At 40.6% G+C, this 22832-nt stretch overlaps 1 protein-coding gene across 1 annotated transcript in view; it reads left to right on the top strand.

Moving 5' to 3' along the window:
• Window positions 1–22832, top strand: part of MACROD2 (mono-ADP ribosylhydrolase 2) — a 2987523-nt gene that overhangs the window by 1220376 nt on the left and 1744315 nt on the right. Inside the window, exon 5 of the mRNA XM_073553810.1 lies at window positions 4123–4239. Coding sequence (XP_073409911.1) covers window positions 4123–4239 — 117 coding nt within the window. The remainder of the gene's footprint in view (window positions 1–4122; window positions 4240–22832) is intronic.

The following is a 22832-nucleotide window of genomic DNA, read 5'->3' as shown; positions in this document are numbered from 1 at the left end:
AAACATGGTATCCATCCACAGACAGCTGTTTTGGGGTATTGCCCCTCATCAGTGTGGAGTAGGAAACTGGCTAGTAGGAGCAATGCCTAGTGAAAGGCTATGAACATAAGGATGAGTGACCTCATGGAGATCAACATCCAACACTGCGGAGACACCATCACATGTTTCTCAACGCAGTGATCTAGAGCAATGCCCCCATCCCTTATGGGAAATATGCAAAAGCATGTAAATCAACAGCCGCGGAGACACCATCACATGTTTCTCAACGCAAGCAATGACTAGCCAGGTCTTTCCCCGGGAAGGAACAACCACGGGAAGGGCAGTCTCCAATGAAGGAAACCACCTATGCCAAAACATGGTATCCATCCACAGACAGCTGTTTCGGGGTATTGCCCCTCATCAGTGTGGAGTAGGAAACTGGCTAGTAGGAGCAATGCCTAGTGAAAGGCTATGAACATAAGGATGAGTGACCTCATGGAGATCAACATCCAACACTGCGGAGACACCATCACATGTTTCTCAACGCAGTGATCTAGAGCAATGCCCCCATCCCTTATGGGAAATATGCAAAAGCATGTAAATCAACAGCCGCGGAGACACCATCACATGTTTCTCAACGCAAGCAATGACTAGCCAGGTCTTTCCCCGGGAAGGAACAACCACGGGAAGGGCAGTCTCCAATGAAGGAAACCACCTATGCCAAAACATGGTATCCATCCACAGACAGCTGTTTCGGGGTATTGCCCCTCATCAGTGTGGAGTAGGAAACTGGCTAGTAGGAGCAATGCCTAGTGAAAGGCTATGAACATAAGGATGAGTGACCTCATGGAGATCAACATCCAACACTGCGGAGACACCATCACATGTTTCTCAACACAGTGATCTAGAGCAATGCCCCCATCCCTTATGGGAAATATGCAAAAGCATGTAAATCAACAGCCGCGGAGACACCATCACATGTTTCTCAACGCAAGCAATGACTAGCCAGGTCTTTCCCCGGGAAGGAACAACCACGGGAAGGGCAGTCTCCAATGAAGGAAACCACCTATGCCAAAACATGGTATCCATCCACAGACAGCTGTTTCGGGGTATTGCCCCTCATCAGTGTGGAGTAGGAAACTGGCTAGTAGGAGCAATGCCTAGTGAAAGGCTATGAACATAAGGATGAGTGACCTCATGGAGATCAACATCCAACACTGCGGAGACACCATCACATGTTTCTCAACGCAGTGATCTAGAGCAATGCCCCCATCCCTTATGGGAAATATGCAAAAGCATATGGATGCCATGTTTTGGCATAGGTGGTTTCCTTCATTGGAGACTGCCCTTCCCGTGGTTGTTCCTTCCCGGGGAAAGACCTGGCTAGTCATTGCTTGCGTTGAGAAACATGTGATGGTGTCTCCGCGGCTGTTGATTTACATGCTTTTGCATATTTCCCATAAGGGATGGGGGCATTGCTCTAGATCACTGCGTTGAGAAACATGTGATGGTGTCTCCGCAGTGTTGGATGTTGATCTCCATGAGGTCACTCATCCTTATGTTCATAGCCTTTCACTAGGCATTGCTCCTACTAGCCAGTTTCCTACTCCACACTGATGAGGGGCAATACCCCGAAACAGCTGTCTGTGGATGGATACCATGTTTTGGCATAGGTGGTTTCCTTCATTGGAGACTGCCCTTCCCGTGGTTGTTCCTTCCCGGGGAAAGACCTGGCTAGTCATTGCTTGCGTTGAGAAACATGTGATGGTGTCTCCGCGGCTGTTGATTTACATGCTTTTGCATATTTCCCATAAGGGATGGGGGCATTGCTCTAGATCACTGCGTTGAGAAACATGTGATGGTGTCTCCGCAGTGTTGGATGTTGATCTCCATGAGGTCACTCATCCTTATGTTCATAGCCTTTCACTAGGCATTGCTCCTACTAGCCAGTTTCCTACTCCACACTGATGAGGGGCAATACCCCGAAACAGCTGTCTGTGGATGGATACCATGTTTTGGCATAGGTGGTTTCCTTCATTGGAGACTGCCCTTCCCGTGGTTGTTCCTTCCCGGGGAAAGACCTGGCTAGTCATTGCTTGCGTTGAGAAACATGTGATGGTGTCTCCGCGGCTGTTGATTTACATGCTTTTGCATATTTCCCATAAGGGATGGGGGCATTGCTCTAGATCACTGCGTTGAGAAACATGTGATGGTGTCTCCGCAGTGTTGGATGTTGATCTCCATGACGTCACTCATCCTTATGTTCATAGCCTTTCACTAGGCATTGCTCCTACTAGCCAGTTTCCTACTCCACACTGATGAGGGGCAATACCCCGAAACAGCTGTCTGTGGATGGATACCATGTTTTGGCATAGGTGGTTTCCTTCATTGGAGACTGCCCTTCCCGTGGTTGTTCCTTCCCGGGGAAAGACCTGGCTAGTCATTGCTTGCGTTGAGAAACATGTGATGGTGTCTCCGCGGCTGTTGATTTACATGCTTTTGCATATTTCCCATAAGGGATGGGGGCATTGCTCTAGATCACTGCGTTGAGAAACATGTGATGGTGTCTCCGCAGTGTTGGATGTTGATCTCCATGAGGTCACTCATCCTTATGTTCATAGCCTTTCACTAGGCATTGCTCCTACTAGCCAGTTTCCTACTCCACACTGATGAGGGGCAATACCCAGAAACAGCTGTCTGTGGATGGATACCATGTTTTGGCATAGGTGGTTTCCTTCATTGGAGACTGCCCTTCCCGTGGTTGTTCCTTCCCGGGGAAAGACCTGGCTAGTCATTGCTTGCGTTGAGAAACATGTGATGGTGTCTCCGCGGCTGTTGATTTCTCTCCAACTTAGACCATTTTGGTCGAGCTGCTCCATACTGAGTACAACAAAAGTTGCCAAATTGTTTGCATATCTCCGCATTGCAGAAAAATTTTGCAGCTTTTGAAAGTGTTTTATAGCAGTTTTCTGGAATAAAAGCTTTGAGAAATTGTTGCGATTGTCTATACACAACATAGGTTCCCAAACTCTAGCTACACAGAGACAAAGGTGAATACTAAAATGGACCGTCAGCACAGAATGACTGTTGAAACCAAGTACAGGCGCTCAGTACTTCACGGAGGGCCAAACATTTAAGTGCACCTGCTTGGTTGCCATTTATTTGCAGCCTTTTCTGGCCTTATAAGGCCGGAGCTGTCAATCAAAGAAAAGAGAGGGGTGAAAATGGAGGGAAAACAAGAAGGTGGGAAGGTGTATTCAAATGATTAGCCATGCCGCGGAGCACCAAGCTGCAAGAATTTGTCAGCAGAGAACTGTTCAACTGAATCCCTTTTAATCAATATTACCTGAAAGAGCCTGAATAATAACAACCAACTTCCTTGAACAATTCAATGCCTAAAACTCAATGAATTATTGCATATAGAGATGCTCACCAGAAAGTGGTGTGTGTAATATTTTCCAATTGTCCCGGAACTCCTGGGGAGTGGGTTTATGTAAATCCCACCCAAAAGTGGGAGTTCTGGGGTTGATTAGAGGCATTCGTAGTAGGGGTGAGGTGCTCTTGAGAGGATCGGGGGGTAGATGGGGTAAGTCATAAACAGCTTATTGGCTATTGATAACATGAATACTGCTCGCAGTGGTAGGCCAGTAGGTACTCCTGCAACAGACAAATAGTGGCCAGGATTGCCATCTGTCCATAAATTCCTGGGTAGTCAATAAAAGTAGGGTACTTTTAAATCCCTGTCTGTAAAAAAGAAAAAATATCTAGATAGATTGATATATAGATTGACAGAATGAGAGAGAGATCTAATTTTATTTTTAAGCTTTTACACAGAATACCATGACTCTAATTTGCAAATTTTCATTTCAGAGCTAATAGTAAATGTTGGCAATGTTTTCATATAAGTATTAAAGGCTGTAAACTAGAGTTAGTGCGAATCGATTCACAGGACCCTGTCCATCGGCCACATCCGTAATCTATGGCCAATGATCTTCAGCCCTGAGAAATTACCTCCTGCCTTAGGGAGGCAGCATATCAGCATTTTATTTTGCAAACATTTGAAAAATATATTTGATGCATAAATTAGTTGGATCATTTTGTGTCATGCGAGCTAATAATTGAATGTCCTTTGTCTTTTTTTAGTGGACGGCTGTATACACAGAGCTTCTGGGCCGTTTCTGAGCGCTGAATGTCGTACACTGCGAGGTTGTGAAACTGGTAAAGCAAAAATCACTTGTGGTTATGAACTGCCAGCAAAATGTAAGTCACTGGAACTTCTTCTTAAACCTTGAGATTTTATGACTGCATTGCTAAATCTGATGGGAATTTTCTACAAGGCACATTACAGCTAGTTCTGTTTGTATGTAGCAGTTCAATTACAGCTAGAAATTGAAAAGGCAGCAACGCAAGCACAATCTGTGGCACTATAGGGGCGCTGCTAAAAGATTCACATCCTTATTCCAACCGCAAGACAAGTATCTTACGAAGGTCATGAATGGATCAACCAGAAAGGATTCTCTGCTTGGTGGGCTCATCTTTAGCATGGCAGCAGCAGCAGCAAGATAAGACGTGCTTGGAATTATTGATCATATTATATGCACTTAGTCTTAATATTTGAGAAATCTTGTAGCTAAGTAGCTTATTGAAATGTTACTTTAGGAATGAAAGAACATGGATATGGTTGGATTTGGCAGTTTTCACTTTGCTGAGGAGTATTTAAACCATTTTGTAATTCTAAGGTTGAAAGAAATCCATCGAGTTAATCCTATAACCTAATTTATTGATCCAGATCAAGGTAAAAACCTCATTAGGTTGATGCCAGTTGTCCTTTATTAGGGGGAAACATTCCTTACCTACTCCAAATATTGTCATCAGACTGCCGCAATCACTACAAAAACACGCAATGAAGCTGAAACTCTTTACTTTAGCCAAACGAAAATGAATCTGTCGATGATGACAAAACCTTCTTTCCTCTTAATGTAGAGGGTGTCTCCTTGTCCCTTTTGCAGGCCAAGCTGTAAAAAGGTCATTATAGAGATCTATGTACTGTCCAAACATATATTTGTACATTGTAAATAAAAATGCCTCCAAGTCTTAGTTTCTCTAAACTGAATAACCCCATGTTTGATAACCTGTCTTGGTAGTGTGGTCCATCCATTTTCTTATTGTGGTAAAATATTTCACTGGCTGATTTAGGCAGTGAAATATTTTACCTCACAAAATAATTCATCTTTGATCCTCTGCTGTAATGTCAGTATTGTCTTTTGCTTCCTCCCCTGCCCAGGAGATGTGGTATGCTCCGTACACGATCAGACACAGACAATTTTTAAAATGAACTTTCATTCGTGGGAAAACCCCTTTAATGTGACCGGCTTCCTCTGCCTGTAGACACGTCGTGCATCTGCCACCAGGATCAGCCAAATGATTCACTGCGCCTGCGCGGAATTCTTACAGGCGCAGTAAATCAGACTGGCATATACAGTGTGTGTGTGTGGTGCGATGGTGTTCTGCTTGTGGTACCACGCAAGAGGCTGGTGCCACCAGCAGTTTCCATATTAAGACACCCATCACTTGGGTGTCCCAATATTGCAGTCGGTGAACTCTCTCTCTCCTTCTCTCTATCTCTCTCTCTCTATATATATATATACGGTGTGTGTGTATATATATATATATATATATATATATATATATATATTATATATATGTGTGTATATATATATATAGTAATATATTTTAATTTTATTCAGGAGAGCAGCGGGAATAAAAATAAGAGCTACAATTGGTCACTTTTGACCTGATGACAGGTCTTCTTTAAGTCCAGCTCACGGGTAGGTGGTTGTGCACATGCTGGAGCTGTGTACATATTTATATGCTTTTTTTGATGCTTTGCTTTTATTATTCATTTGAATGATGAGTTATTTGCCTGGAGTAATAGCATACTGGAAATATCCCCTCATCTCCACACAGGGTAATATATACATTGTAAATGATAATGGCCTGGCTCTCTATTTTCGATATATAATGGCATTCAAAGCACTTTTCACTTGATAATATTTGACTGCCTTGAAAGCAGTTAAAAAAAATACATTTTCTCTCTTATTCATGCAGATTTGTGGATAGTGAATACTCACATGCCCAGAGAGATCAAAGTGATATATTGTGTTTTCAGCTGCTGTGCAAAGGCTGATTGGCAATTACTGTGAAGGCATCTGTCACATGTTAACGCATAGAAACAGCGAGCAGAATCCAATGCTGTAATTTATCTGCACTGGACGTATCAAAATTTTGCCTTTACAATTGAATTGTCTTATGCAAAACATTTCCCAATCCCCTAAATCCAACAGGATGTTCCTATGTAGCACATGGGTGACAGTTGTGTAATAATTAATGATTGCAGGTCACAGGCGGGTGATGGGATGCATTTGTTTTGTGCCTTTTAAGTATCAGAGACGTGTCAGTGAAAGGTCATATCAGTTACATGTGCAGCTTATCAAAGGATAAATATCAGGATTTTATGTTTAACAAGCGGAGGTGCAGAGTGCAAGTGGCTGCGGATCAGTCAATCGACTTTTCTAAAAAAAAAAAAAAAAAATAAAAATGAAAAAATAAAAACATCGCAAACCTCTGAGAGAGAATGAAAAATCAGAAATCAGCATTGTTATATATAGTTAAATTACTTGGTATACCCATCACCAGTCAGGGGCTGCCCTCTTTATTTAGTAAGAGTGGGCAGCCCCAGGTTAGTGATTTTCTTTTAAATATCTTTAATAAAAATGTATTCTATTGTAAAAAGTGTGCAGAAAGTATTATAATGCCCAACAAATGGACCCATCTTTGTGGCAAAAGTCAGGTCAGAACTTCTGAATTGTGAGATCCTGGCAATAAACCATTGATACTAAAAATTTTGCTCAAAAACTGTTATATTTAGCAATGCTGTATATGGAACATTGATGTCACAGGAATATGGAAATAGGGGCCAGAAGATCACGGCGCCTTGTTACACGAACTCCAGCACTTACTAGAATTGCTTCACCATCATATTAAACAGTTTAGGTTTTCCTTGCTCTGTCTTTGTAAGGGTTAATCAGTTCAGTTGATCTCCTGGAGCTCTCCTCCCTGAATTGTCTCAGATGTTCAGTGTTGGCCACTCCCATCTGGTATACATGCTCTCCAATGGGAGTTGGGAGTTGCCAGTAATAGTTCTACTTCCTGGTTTGGTGGCAAAGGCGAAATTTCACTTTTTGGAGTTGGTTGTTGGAGAGTTTTTCTGGAGATTGCTGCTTGGAATTCGTTTACATTTTTATCCTCATCCTCCCACACTTGGTCACCCTTTCCTATGCCTCTCCTGTTTCCCGCTGTTTTGTGAGCGTATTTGTGTGATTGTAGTTTTCTTTTACCCCTGTCTGCTTACCACTGTCTGTCTGGTTAGTGTGTTCCTATACACTTCGGCCCCTCACCTTCCTGGGTGGGGGAGGGATCAGATGAGGGTTAATTTATGAGCATAGCTAGGTACGAGACCCTGGTGTCTCCACCATCTGTGGTAATCCGAGGGATAGGGACAGAATAGGGCGCCCCTAGTTTAAGGATTGGGTGGGTGCCCATAGTCCCTTGCCAATTGACTTTAAGAGAGTGTATCAGCACAAAATGACTGTTCAAAACAAGTAAAGGCGCTCAGAGCACCCTTGGCATGGCCAAACATTTAAGCTTACTTTCTCATCTACTTGTTTTTCGTCTATTTCTGTCCCTCCCTAGCTCTATGAATCCAGAGCTTTGAATCAAAGAAAAAGGGGGGAAAAAGAGGAAAAACAAAATGGTGGGACGGTGCACCGAATTCCTTAACTTGGTTTGAACAGTGCTGACAGCCTTCCCTTAAAGTGAGTTGCCAGTGTGAGATCAGTGTAGATCAGAAAAGCAGAAAGTCAGTCATTATGTGTATCTGGTAATGCCACCTTTCATTTAAAGTTAACTCTGAAGCAGATTCAGAGAAAAAGAAAAATTGTGGATTTCTCTGGCATAAGACATCGGATTACAGATATCAAGGTATCATTTTATGGAACTTTCTACGACCAGCATGTTCATTTAGACGGCTTAGGAGGGTTTATCCTACTGACAGATTCCCTTTTAAGCATTTTTGTAGCATGTGTTCTCTATCGCTTTGAAGTTGTTTGGTTCTCCTATACAGCAGAGAATACCTCTGTAATATGGCACCCAAAGCATATCATGACTTTTTTTTTCCTGTTGATTTCTGTTTGGACTATCTCTGTATACCTCTGGATAAATTGGAGCCATATGGAGGCACAATATGGAGCTATAATAGATCTTTGTGCATGAGAAAATTTTCCTAATTGGTGTTCTGGTCTTGTAAAATTCCACATTTAATTACCATTGTACGCTTTGAAAATGTGCTGGATAATATGAATTTCACTCATCTTTTCTTCGTGAAAGTTATTGAAGTGCATGCAAAAATTTGCATGACATAAAACAGCAAAGTTATGTTTGAGCAATGCACTACTGGTGTGTATGGCACAATTTACACATGGTATTAGGCTATGGCGTTTGGAAACTCTACAGATCCCACCATTCACCAGCTTTGTTCCTATTGTCTACGCAATTTCTTGGAAATACTGGTGGGATCTCAGATGACATGATGAAATGGCTCTAATTTTGAGTGCCATAAATTTCTTGTCGATGTTTCTCGTTGATTTATTATCCATAGTAAATCACCCCATAACCTTTTATTGGTGGGGGAATGTCTTACATTTTTTTTATTTACCGACCTGGGCAAAATATTTTCTGCCTCATTAACACTGATTGAAAATTTCATGACAATAATGTGTCTTAATAGCAATTAAATGTAATTTATCAAGCCTCTAGACCTGACATATGATTAATGTAATGGTATGATTTGGTTTGATTGCAATTAGCTGGACTAGAAAGAGTGTTTTTCTTAATGATTTAGTACATTTCTTATTTATAAAGCAAGATTGTAAAAATCTCAACAGCCTTCAAATTGATGCATACAACAAATGCAATCGCCACATCTGCAAGCGCAGTCACATGATGGATATTACGGAAAGAAAGTCATAGTAAAAGTTGTATCTCAGGACTTGAGATCATTTACAACATTTATATAATATTTTGGCACCCACTTAACCACATCTGTACTAACCATAGGGATTTTAGCGTAGAAGTGGGTTCAAAATGTTTCTCTTTCCCATGTGAGGGGCTCTGTAATATGACTGGTGTGATACGAGAATGTGTCATCAGAAAATAAAATATTGTTAAAATTGATAATTTATTGTAAATGTGCCATATTTTTCTCGTAATTTGTTTTTCATTGTTCTACTTAATTGTAAAATCTATAATATTTGTGATTTTAACACTGATCACTAGGTAACACTGATGATCTCTAGGTTTCACACGACTCAAACTTCCTGTTCTATACAGCTGACCCTGCATCGGTCTCATTATCACAGACAGGATTACAATGCAGTGTAACACCTTTATACATTGTAGATAACGCCACATAAATCATTGACCCTCCTCACCCTATTGCTGCTAATATCCATTTGTTTAGAGGTTTGAAAAAATAAATATTCCGAAATATAAAAATTTAACAAAAACATGAAATAACTTTAAGTTGTCATTATTCCCTTTAGGACGGGATCACACTACCGTGAAATACATGCAGCTCCGGTCCTGAGTGCCGGCGGCAGTGCCGGGTGTTGATGCGAGAGACTCGTGCGGGTTTCTCGCATCACACACGGTAGTGTGATCCCGGTCTTAGAGGGATTATCTGTGACTATTTTTGGTCTGTGGGGCTAACCCAGTTAATGATTTTGCATAGGGGAAATGAAACTTCGTTACGCCTCTTTTACTACAAGGTAATCTACTGCTCTAAATGAAGGGATATCAATTTTTTTAACTGTTATAGCAATTTAAATCTTATTTTGGGAACATAATTCTGCTAATCCTACCCTAGTCTGCACAGCAATATTGAAAAGTGAGCTACAAAAAGTCATTCTATTGTGTATGCTCTAGTGTTAGTTGCTAACTACTAGCTTGTTGTGCCCTGCAGCAATCTCTTCTGGCTAAGAGTGGTCATGGATTGCTTCTGCCTGTGATTCTCTCCTACTTTGCCTGACATAATGTCAACAGGCCAGATGCTTCTCTTCCACTGTGCTCTGTGGACTGAGCATAATTGCCTCCATAATCTTGATGCAAACGAATGGACTGAGTTATGTTGAGAAACCTGTGCCGGACCTGATTTATCGGCTGCCTAGCGAGTATCCCCTACCTTAATGACAAGCGCTACCTTACTATAGTGATAGTCAATATAGAAAAGAGAATTGATTAATGGGTAATAATTGCTCTTCTGTCAATATTTGTGAATTTTGAATCATGCTTTTTTCCAAACAGGAATAAAATAGATTATTGGAATTCTCTATGGCACATTATTACTCTTCACAATCTAGTCCTGTCTGACATGTTTTTTTACTGCGAATAGAAAGTAAGTCTATCTTGACTTTAATATTTAATGTTCTGCTGATGGAGAACAGTTAAATAATGAGGGAATAACTATAGGTGAAAACTGTAGAAAAGTATTTTATTTTTAATCCAAGATATCTTTTTTTTTACCCAGACAGACATACAAAGTTTGGTTTTGCTTGTTGTTTCGAGTCAAACTAAAAGAAACAAAATTAGATACCAATGGTTTTTCTGTTGCTCATAGGCCTCATTCATTTGTAGGACCATTTCTTACAATAAAGCTGACCTTAATATTTTGAATTCCTAACGATTGGGGTTATCAGTTTGGGCAGTGCAATGAGAATTGAGAAGGAAAAACACTTGTAGATCATGTCATTCCTTCACATTTATTTATCATTCTTCCAATTTCTAATATTTGGGTGTTTTTGGAAAGGTTTGGGAGGCTGAGTTCCCTTTCCATTTCAGAAAGTCTAGAATGACTCCTGCTGAGCAGCATATTTGCCATCCATTACCACAAACTTTGACTACTTCCATTTACTGGATATTTATAAGCTGGTTTGCTAAACGCTTAAACGCAGTAAAAGTAAATTTGTGTAAATTTTTTTTTTACCACCTATTACTGTTATGCTTTACTTATTGAGGAAGCAGTCATGAGTGATGTATGTTATCTGTCGTAGATGCTCTTTTCCCACCGAACAGTTGCTTGACTAACAACTATAGGTATCAACCACCAGCAGCTGTGCACACTTGTAAATATAGATTTGGAATATCGATGTCTGAGACAAAGATTATAGGAAAAATTTTATGTGAAACAGTAAAGCTTAACAACTTGTTTTTCCACAAAGAATGTGAGTGGTCTTGTAGAACCGAGGGAAATTTATTTATTGCTATGTGTCAAAAGAAACTGAAACCTTCTCTATCCTCAATTCTCCAGAGTTCCGGATCATTTTGGACTGAAGGAAAATACAATAGTCTGTTGAAAATAGGAGCAGTGGTGTGAAAAGGCTGGTGTATTGGGTGGTTGCAATTGTAGAAAGGTTTAAATTAGTATGGCTTCTGTGAAAATGTCAGCAGCCTTATTACATTGAATTTAGATTTATGTAGCTTTTTATGTATTTATTTTTATTCATTTTCTTTGGAGAAATGAATGGCAAATATTTCTCAAAGGAGAAAACAATGATAAATATTCAGCGGTCAAATTCTTCTATTTTAAAGGAGTAGTTCATTTGTAACAGTTTGTGATTATCGTACAATAAAGTTTTCCCTAGGAAGGTAAGAGGAACTCCAAGGCATACATCCGAGTAAATACTAAAGGTATTTTTTTTTAAATTAAAGTTCCATTGAAAAAACAAAAAACAATCCATGGAAAGTAAATAAAATGCTAGTTCTGACTAAGGGTCAGAAACTCCTCAAAGCTGGAGTTTTAATGATTTTCCATAAATTTGTTCATTTTTTTTAAATGAAACTTTAATAAACAAAAAAACTTTTGTATTTACAATAATGGATGTGCTTGATTTCCTTTTACCTCCATTTCTACAAGTTGTGCTCCACCAATTGGATGTAGCACCTACCTGCTCCAAGATATCCCAGTTGTCCATGAACTACTAAGCCTGGGGAGCTATCCTGTATTCACAAATGGTTTTCCCTAGTAAATTTTCTGAACATAATCATAGAACAAGAGCAGATCTTGGACTATGTCCATGTATGTAATTCCCAACACAACCTGTGTATAATGAACTTTCTGTATACAGATTCTCCTGAGTGCCTCATCTGGAGCCATCTCTAAGATCGCCTCTTGGGGTCATGTTTATATACGGTATATCTCTGGGGATTCTTTTGGGTGCTTATTTTAATGTAGTCTAGAGTGTTGACACTTCCTTTAAATATTTATTTTTCTCATTGCTTATACAACACATACAAATTCCGCAGCGCTGTAAACATATTGGAATCACAGTCCATGCAGGGTGGGAATCGGCGTCAAAACACCATTATTGAAGGTCAGCAGTAACCAACTCCAGGAGGATCTGCATTTATTGTGCATCCACACAAATGAATATCTGTTACGTGATTAAACATTTTTTCCTTTGAAAGTTTATAATTATTTTTTAAAACCATTGCATACTTACATCTTCATTGCATGTAAGGATATTATAGTTTTATGGATGGGTTTGATGGGAACTCCAACTACTGAGAAGTCTAAAACTTTCCTTTACTCTATGGATGAATGACAACTTTCTCTGTAGTCATACTCATGTACAGAAGTTTGTCAATGACTCCCTTATCTCCAGCCCATGATTTCAGGATATGCTTATGTTCATTGTGACAAATATTTACAGCTTTTATTACAGCGTAATAATTTTACATTGCTATATTGTTTAATGGTTTAGTAAAAGTGCTCCTGTCAGGCTGTACACTGATACAGCGCTATGTTTAACCTGAAAGGGTAAAAGGATTGCAAAAAAGGGTCTGCTTCTTTCTACCCGTACATCTAGTCTACTGTCTGTCTGTTATCGAAGCCCATCCACATTTAACCTCTAAACTTTGTGGCAACTACTAAAGAGACATTTGCAGTACAGTTGTTTTGAAATATTAATAAAAAATACAGAAAAACTATCAGCGACAACTTTTAAAAAAGGCATTAATTCAGATGATCAGCTTTTTAAAGATGTGCAAATCTACCGAAAAGACTTCAGCCATGCCTATGTGACCATGTAAGCCTCAGCCCTGGAAGTTCTGAAGCCCTGCACAGAGGACCTGAGAAGCGCTGCAATGCAAAGAATCAATCAAAATGTGATTATTAGTGTTGAGCATTCCGATACCGCAAGTATCGGGTATCGGCCGATACTTGCTGTATCGGAATTCCGATACCGACTTCCGATATTTTTTCAATATCGGAATTCGGCATCGGAATCGGAAGTTCAGTTGATTGACGGCCTGACGTCATCATGATGCGCGGTGTGTGCGCATCATGATGCGCCGTCATTTCGGGCCTTCCGGGGGTCTCTGCCGGCCTGCCGGGGGGCTGTGCCGGCCTGCCGGGGGGCTGTGTGGACTGCCCGGGGTCTGTACCGGCCTGCCGGGGGGCTGTGCCGGCCTGCCGGTGGTCTGTGCACCCTGTGGGGGTCTGTACCGGCCTGCCGGGGGGCTGTGCTGATGTCCGGGGGTCTGTGCAAGCATCGTCCGATGGGACTACAAGTCCCATCGGGCGATGCCTGCTACCATGACAGTGATTGACACATTAGCCAATGATGGGACAGTAGTAGTCCCATCATCCGGCTAATGTGTTAAATGTTGAAAAAAAAAAAAAAAAAAAAAATACTACATACATACTACATGCATGCTACATACATGCTACATACATACTACATATATACTACATACATACTACATACATGCTACATACATACTACATATATGCTACATACATACTACATGCATGCTACATACATACTACATACATACTACATACATACTACATGCATGCTACATACATACTACATGCTACATACATACTACATATATACTACATGCATGCTACATACATACTACATGCATGCTACATACATACTACATATATACTACATACATACTACATACATGCTACATACATACTGCATGCTACATACATACTACATACATACTACATACATACTACATGCATGCTACATACATACTACATGCATGCTACATACATACTACATGCATGCTACATGCATGCTACATACATACTACATGCTACATACATACCACATATATACTACATACATACAATACATTCATACAATACATACATAGACATACAGTACATATAACATAGAGTAACATACTTACCAATACTTGTCACATTGTTCCCCGAAGCCATTGTCTTTTCCGGGATAAATATTAACATAACAAACCACAAAAATACTCACCCACGATCCGAAGCAGTCCACGAGTGTGTCCCACGACGATCTTGGGTAGAGAACTGCAGCATCAGATGATGCTGCCGTTCTCTACGGGCTGCAGGAATCCAATGACGGAAGGTAGGTATCCTTCCGCACTGTATTCCTCCGCCACTTAAAAAAAAAAAAAAGTCCCTAGTCTCACTTTATGCCATTGCTGTGTGGGAATTTCCCACACAGCAATGGCATAAAGTGAGACTAGGGACTTTTTTTTTTTTAAGTGGCGGAGGAATACAGTGCGGAAGGATACCTACCTTCCGTCATTGGTTTCCTGCAGCCCGTAGAGAACGGCAGCATCATCTGATGCTGCAGTTCTCTACCCAAGATCGTCGTGGGACACACTCGTGGACTGCTTCGGATCGTGGGTGAGTATTTTTGTGGTTTGTTATGTTAATATTTATCCCGGAAAAGACAATGGCTTCGGGGAACAATGTGACAAGTATTGGTAAGTATGTTACTCTATGTTATATGTACTGTATGTCTATGTATGTATTGTATGAATGTATTGTATGTATGTAGTATATATGTGGTATGTATGTAGCATGTAGTATGTATGTAGCATGCATGTAGTATGTATGTAGCATGCATGTAGTATATATGTAGTATGTATGTAGCATGTAGTATGTAGCATGCATGTAGTATATATGTAGTATGTAGCATGTAGTATGTATGTAGCATGCATGTAGTATATATGTGTTATGTATGTAGCATGTAGCATGCATGTAGTATGTATGTAGTATATATGTGGTATGTATGTAGCATGCAGTATGTATGTAGCATGCAGTATGTATGTAGCATGCATGTAGTATATATGTAGTATGTATGTTGCATGTAGTATTTATGTAGTATGAATGTAGCATGTATGTAGTATGTAGTATGAATGTAGCATGTATGTAGTATGCATGTTGTATGTATGTAGCATGTAATTTTTTTTTTTTTTTTTACATTTAACACATTAGCCGGATGATGGGACTACTACTGTCCCATCATTGGCTAATGTGTCAATCACTGTCATGGTAGCAGGCATCGCCCGATGGGACTTGTAGTCCCATCGGACGATGCCTGCACAGACCCCCGGAGCCTGCACAGACCACCGGCAGGCCGGCACAGCCCCCCGGAGCCTGCACAGCCCCCCGGCAGGCCGGCACAGCCCCCCGGCAGGCCGGCACAGCCCCCCGGAGCCTGCACAGCCCCCCGGCGAGCCTGCACAGCCCCCCGGCAGGCCGGCACAGCCCCCCGGAGCCTGCACAGACCACCGGCAGGCCGGCACAGACCACCGGAGCCTGCACAGACCCCCTGGCAGGCCGGCACAGCCCCCCGAAAGGCCCGTACAGACCCCAGAGAGGCTGTACAAGGGCAGGAAAGGGTTTTTCTTATTCCGATACCGGAAGTCCCATAGACTTGAATGGGACTTCCGGTATCGGAATCGGCGATACCGATACTTTTTTTAAAGATCGGCCGATACCATCCGATACGATACTTTGAAGTATCGGACGGTATCGCTCAACTCTAGTGATTATATTTTTTTTTAAATTATTTTGTTTTATTCCTGTATTTTAAAAGAATCTAGCAAAATGTGTGAATTTATTGACATCTCTATTTTAGCTAAATACATTGCTCAGGATAAATGAGTACACCCCAACAGATTTGTCAGAAAACCTTTAATTTACTTTCAAGGTCAATGTTCTGCCTTCTTCCACGTATGACGCTGTGTGGATTCCAGCATACGGCTAAACCCTTCATCCACTCCCATTAAAAGGACTGCATGGGTGCTTAAGTCTATATTTATTGAGATGATGCGAACAACAATGGTAGATGATAACGGATGATATAGTGGAGGAGATTGGTGAACACAATTGTGGATGAGATCGGAGATTGATGAACACAGTAGTGGATGAGATCGGGTAAAAACTATAAAGAAACAGACAGTGCAGTATGTCAGTGCTGGCAGATAACACAGCAATAATACAAGGTGCTATCATAACAGTAAAGCAATGATACAGAGTGCTGTTATATCAGTAGCAGGCATTATTACAGAGGCTGAGTAATACAAAACACAATGCAGTGAAAAGAGATATCTAAACAAACTTAGGCTGCTAGCATTGCACTACCATGAACAGAAATGCATATAACTACATGCAGTGTAAAAGCAATACAAGGAGCTGAAAATACATTGCAAATATCATGGGGGGCTGCATTATAGCTAGCCAACACAGATACATAGCACAACACATAACTGCATTAAACCAACACCGGAATTCGCTTGATAGGAGCCGTGCTTTTGCAGAGAGCTGGAAACATGTGAGTAGCTCAGAGATCCAAGAGAAAATGGCTACAAGCTTCAAGTCCTGGAAACCTGGAGAGGCGGTTCTAAACAGAACAACTATTCAAGGGAAAGGATTCTAAATCCATGAACAAGGGCAACTATGACATCTAATGGCCATAGCTGGAACAGCACTTAAGAAATGTCTTGCTGCACATGAATGGGCAGAACAATCAACACCTCCTAAGGAATATCATACATCAAAATCCTGCAACAAATGTGGTCCATTGATTGCAAACAAAATTTGTCAATTTGATTTATTTTTCCCCTCGTAAAAACAGTAGGTGAAATGCATGTTGAGGCCCAGCCAGTTGATCTCCCTCTTCTTCAACATGGCTAAGCAATGTTCTCAACATCTGTGTGGCTGCCTTACATGTGCCTCCATAGTATAATCCTGTGTTCTGTGGGAATAATCTGTGTGGTTATTATTAGTTAGGGTTATTTCCCTCACCTCTCCACAATCTTGCTCTTTTGCATTGCCATTCTCACCTACTTTGGTTATTGTATAAGATTTTACACATACTCTTATGCCAAAACTTTTGCATTTGTCATTTTTCTATGACACACTTTTACATCTATACTCTGTTGATACTTTATACATACCTCTTATGCACTGGCCACTTTGATTTTTTTAGAATAATGGAGGACAGTTTAAATATTTGTATGCCAAACCTATAGACGTTCTGTATGGTGGTAATATGTTATTACATTTTGAATTTATTGGTATTCTATCTAAACCTCTGGCATTATCTTGCCTTATCTATATCAGATATCAGTTACATTGGTTTTGGATTTGTATCTGGGCATAGCAATTGGTTCCTCCCTATATATGTGTGGGGATTGTCCCGCTATATTTTTACTTGTATTGTCATTGGTCTGACCACCTGGTGTACTAATTTTGTAATTTTTGATGTGCAACAATAGTTTTCTTTATGTTTTTACATTTTCTCAGATGTTTTGGTGAGCGCAGTCTACATCATGTTTTCTCTTCTGTTAATGCTTCTATATTGAAGTATATCACCGCCATAATTACTATGATACTTTGTGGGAGAACATTATATCACTAGGTTATGTTCCCAGCCCTATTTACAATATATTGATGCTCTTTTTTTCTGCCAGTTGTTCAAGACAATGTTGCAAAAATGAGTACAGCCCAGTTTAGAATACACAATTCACTCTAACAAGAATTCGACCATTGGTAAGTGTAACTAAACAGGTGTCCAGCAGACATGTGACTGTACAACAGGCCACTGTTGATTTCTGAAGAACAGGGTGAAATTATTTCAGTGACCATGAATGTCTCCAGATCTGAACACAACTGAACACCTATGGGGATTTCTGAACAGACAAGTAGAGCATCATTCTCCATCCAGCATCAAGGCTTTAAAAGAGGTCATTCTTGCAGATTAGAAAAAGATAGATGTTGTATTATGTTGCCAACTTGTTTATTGCATGCCTAGAAGACTTGGAGCTGTTCTTAAAAGTCATAGAGGTCATACAAATACTAGATGTAGTTGTTTTTCATGTGGGGTGCATTCATGTTTGCATCAACTAATTTGAGTAAAGCTGAAGATTTTATACTGAAAGTTATATTATTAACCTTACTTTCATGTTATGAGTTAAAAAAAAGTTCTATGAAACTCAGCCTTGTCAAAATCTTGGAAATTGCTCTTGTGTAGAGTGACAAATTGGAGAAAATCTTAATTTTTCAAAGAGGGTGTAATCATTTATGCTGAGCACAAGTTTGTGTCAAAACCTGCAGAATAAGACCCACTCCTATAATTATTGTTTGTAGATTGAGCGTTGCAAACAGGGACTCCACCCTAGTAGGGTCTATTGACAGGGGTTGAAATTGTAAGAAAACCCCTTGCGTACACCACAATGTTGCTCAGACACTATATAGTTTAAATTTTAGGTGAGTATCTAAGTATCTTCTAAGGAACTGTCCAGGATGACAAAAAAAATATGGCTGCCATCTTCCAAAGACCAGCCTAAACTTGTCTATTGTATCTCCAGCATCACTTATTTGAAATGAATGGGACTGAGATACAACTTGTAGACAGGTGTGGCTAGTTACAAGTCAACACCTTACATGGTCTGACACAGGAGCGTGGCAGTTACCTACATCCAGTTGAACAAAATAACTAAAGAAGAAATTCCATGTACGCCTCGTGTGACTTTTAGGTTTATTTTTAAAACTTCTCGAGAAAAATGAAGTTTGAACAAACATGATTGATTCAATGACATATTACACGTTGGAATGCTGAGCGCCTCATTTTGACACTGCGCTCTTGTCCTTTGTATTATTGACATTTTAGTTGATGTCATTTTTCAAGTAAAGGTTTCCTTTATCTTACAACATTCCAGAAATACTCTTCATTTTTCATATTCCCAACAGTAAAACAAAGCCTTAGTTTATACGACAGTGGTGAGGTGTTTACATGGGTGATATATTTTTTCTTAAAAGCTGATTAAGTATACATTATATGGGCTGCTTCTTGTATGCAAGGTTACTATTGAGCGAGTGCAAGGGGAGTGGTACTAATTAGAGGGTCACACAGTTCACTTGTGTCAAAAAATGGAAAAACGGTCCAGATAGTGGGATTTATTAATACAGTTAAGAGGAAAGTAGACCAGACTAGCAGAAACTGCCCCCTCGTCTCGAGGGCGATATGTTGCACCACTGTAAATAAATCTGGCCATTTTAACAGCTGTTTTCCAAGTCCCATTTTCTTTTTCCCTTTACCGAAGATAGATTATACATTTGTGTCATGCAATATATGCTACTTTTCTGAAGCAATTTGTGCCAGAATTCTGCTATGTTCTACTTCGCAAATCTCCCTTATGATGTGTTTTTGGACTTGGGATTAAAATTACTTTTCGGGAAACAAACTTTACTCTAGGTTTTTTTCTTTCGGGATTTGTATTTATTCACAGTAAATATTAGATGGGAGAATTGTTTTGCCCATTATAAATCTGCATTGGTTTTCAGAGGTCATAGGGAATTGTGGAACTCAATTTGCCAGGATTGAAGGATTTGGACAATATAAGAAAAGTATTTGCCAATTACTCTATATTAAATTCTATTCTGTGGACAGGTAAACAGCGGTAGAAAAGTATATATCTCAGGTGTTTACGGTGTGTGTGTAATATATATATATTATACACTGCTCAAAAAATAAACACTTAAACAACATAATATAACTCCAAGTAAATCATACTTCTGTGAAATCAAACTGTCCACTTAGGAAGCAACATTGATTGACAATCAATTTCACATGTTGTTGTGCAAATGGAATAGACAACAGATGGAAATTATTGACAATTATCAAGACACCCTCAATAAAGGCGTGGTTCTGCAGGTGGGGACCACAGACCACATCTCAGTACCAATGCTTTCTGGCTGATGTTTTGGTCACTTTTGAATGTTGGTTGTGCTTTCACACTCATGGTAGCATGAGGCAGACTCTACAACCCACACAAGTGGCTCAGGTAGTGCAGCTCATCCAGGATGGCATATCAATGCGGGCTGTGGCAAGAAGGTTTGCTGTGTCAGTCAGCGTAGTGTCCAGAGGCTGGAGACGCTACCAGAAGACAGGCCAGTACACCAGAAGACGTGGAGGAGGCCGTAGGAGGGCAACATCCAAGCAGCAGGACCACTACCTCAGCCTTTGTGTAAGGAGGAACAGGAGGAGCACTGCCAGAGCCCTGCAAAATGACCTCCAGCAGGTCACAAATGTGCATGTGTCTGCATAATCTGTTAGAAACCGACTCCATGAGGATGGTCTCGGTGCCCGACGTCCACAAATAGGGGTTGTGCTCACAGCCCAACACCGTGCAGGATGCTTGGCATTTGCCACAGAACACCAGGATTGGCAAATTTGCCTCTGGCGCCCTGTGCTCTTCACAGATAAAAGCAGGTTCACACTGAGCACGTGACAGACATGAGAGAGTCTGGAGACACCATGGAGAGTGATCTGCTGCCTGCAACATCCTTCAGCATGACCTGTTTGGTAGTGGGTCAGTAATGGTGTGGAGTGGCATTTCTTTGGAGGGCCACACAGCCCTCCATGTGCTCACCAGAGACAGCCTGACTGCCATTAGCTACCGAAATGAGATCCTCAGACCCCTTGTGACGCCATATGCTGGTGCAGTTGGCCCTGGGTTCCTCCTAATGCAGTACAATGCCAGACCTCATGTGGCTGGAGTGTGTCAGCAGTTCCTGCAAGATGAAGGCAGTGAAGCTATGGACAGGCCCGCCCGTTCCCCAGACCTAAATCCGATTGAGCTCGTCACTTTGCACCACAGACTGTCAAGGAGTTGGCGGATGCTTTAGTCCAGGTCTGGGAGGAGATCCCTCAAGACAACATCCGCCGACTCATCAGGAGCATGCCCAGGTGTCGTAGGGAGGTACAGGCACGTGGAGGCCACACACACTACTGAGCATCATTTCTTTGTTTTGAGGCATTTCCACTGAAGTTGGATCAGCCTGTAATTTGATTTTCCACTTTGATTTGGAGTATCCTTCCAAATCCAGACTTCTATGGGATATTAATTTTTATTTGCATTGATCCTTTTTATGTTTTCTTGTTTTCAACGCATGCCACTATGTGATGAATAAAGTTTTGCAGCTGCGATATTTCATTCAGTAATATCTACTATGTGGTATCTAAGGGTTCCCTTTATTTTTTTGAGCAGTGTTAAACTGCTATAAATGTTTTACATTGTAAAAAAATGTTTTCACCACCTTTGTAATTTTGGGAAAATCCGTTTTGATTTGGCATTACAGTATATATAAGCCACGTCGCCATTAGTAATCGCATGTCCACAGGAGTTTGGCTTGATATAGTTAGGGAGCATTCTTTTAATGTTGCGCAAAGAGAATTCCCTTTAGTGGCCAATTAAAAACCATTCAAGGCCCTAACTGTGGTTTGAGCCTGGTTCCCTCCACTGCAGTTATTCACTACATCTATGTTATTGATTTTTGACATTCACACTACAAAACATGAAAATAATTGCTATAAAAATCAAAAACATGTCCTTTTATACTTAATATATGTGTAAAATCACTCATTGGACTTTGTTTTATCAATAGCTACCGATCCTTTATCTTCTGTTACTGCATGGATTTGGTGATATAACAGTCACCCTGTTTTCATTCAGCTCCAAGAGTTTCAAAATGCGAGCGCCATACCGATACAGTCTTGTCATATTGCTGTTGTCTAAAGTGACACCACATGGACTAATTAGACCCCAGTGAGCGTAATCATATCTGCTGCTCTCTTTCAGCCTGCAGCTTTCGGTAGAAAGCTACGGTGGTATTTGCAAAACTACAGTGTAATTATATTGCCGATTAATTTTGAGACACCTGCCAGTGACACTTGTGCCGTTTCGTACGATGATGGCTTAGGAAAGAAACAAATTACTGTGTGATTCTTTTCCTATTAATAGTCGGATTTGTTTTTCTCTAAGACAAATCTATTTCAGAGATTGTTCTCGATAATGAAGCTTTGTGACAATTATATAAAGAAAAACTTGCCGGTGTTGTTTCAAATACAAATGTCGAAGGAAATTATACTGAAACCTCCTACCTTTTGTGTGTGGAATTAAGAAAATTATCTTGCATTCCTAGGATTTGCTCCGTTGGATTGCAAACACTTAAGAAGCCATATTTGATAAATATGTGTGGGCTTTAAAAATGTTATGGAACTGCAGTACAGGACTAGGGTAGGAGGGGGGAAAACTGACCCTGCACTGCGGCTAGGCTGATACCCTACGATGGAGTGGGTGACCCATTCCTTGTGAATAGACCCACCGACGATCCTAGGTTAATCTCAAGCGAAGACCTATAGATAGGGGGAATGGGGTTCCCTGAAAGATCGAAGGACTGGGCACAAAAACGAGTAACCTCCTAACAGAAAACAAAGAGAAGGCTGCAGAAACAAACTGAAAACAGAAACTAAAACTAGCAGAACCAGAGGTCCCAGAACTGCACTAATTAAACACACAGACGGCAAACCAAGGCTCCAAGCCAGACTTCAAGCGGATTAACACTGTTGTCCAGCAAGGAATGTAGGTTGATAAAGGGTGATACAATCACC

The sequence above is a fragment of the Dendrobates tinctorius genome, unplaced genomic scaffold, assembly GCF_039654945.1.
Source record: "Dendrobates tinctorius isolate UK_male_01 unplaced genomic scaffold, ASM3965494v1 ptg000203l, whole genome shotgun sequence".
NCBI classification, from domain to species: Eukaryota; Metazoa; Chordata; class Amphibia; order Anura; family Dendrobatidae; genus Dendrobates; species Dendrobates tinctorius.
Note: the sequence above shows the minus strand (reverse complement) of the source record. Positions and strands in the feature narration are given on the sequence as shown.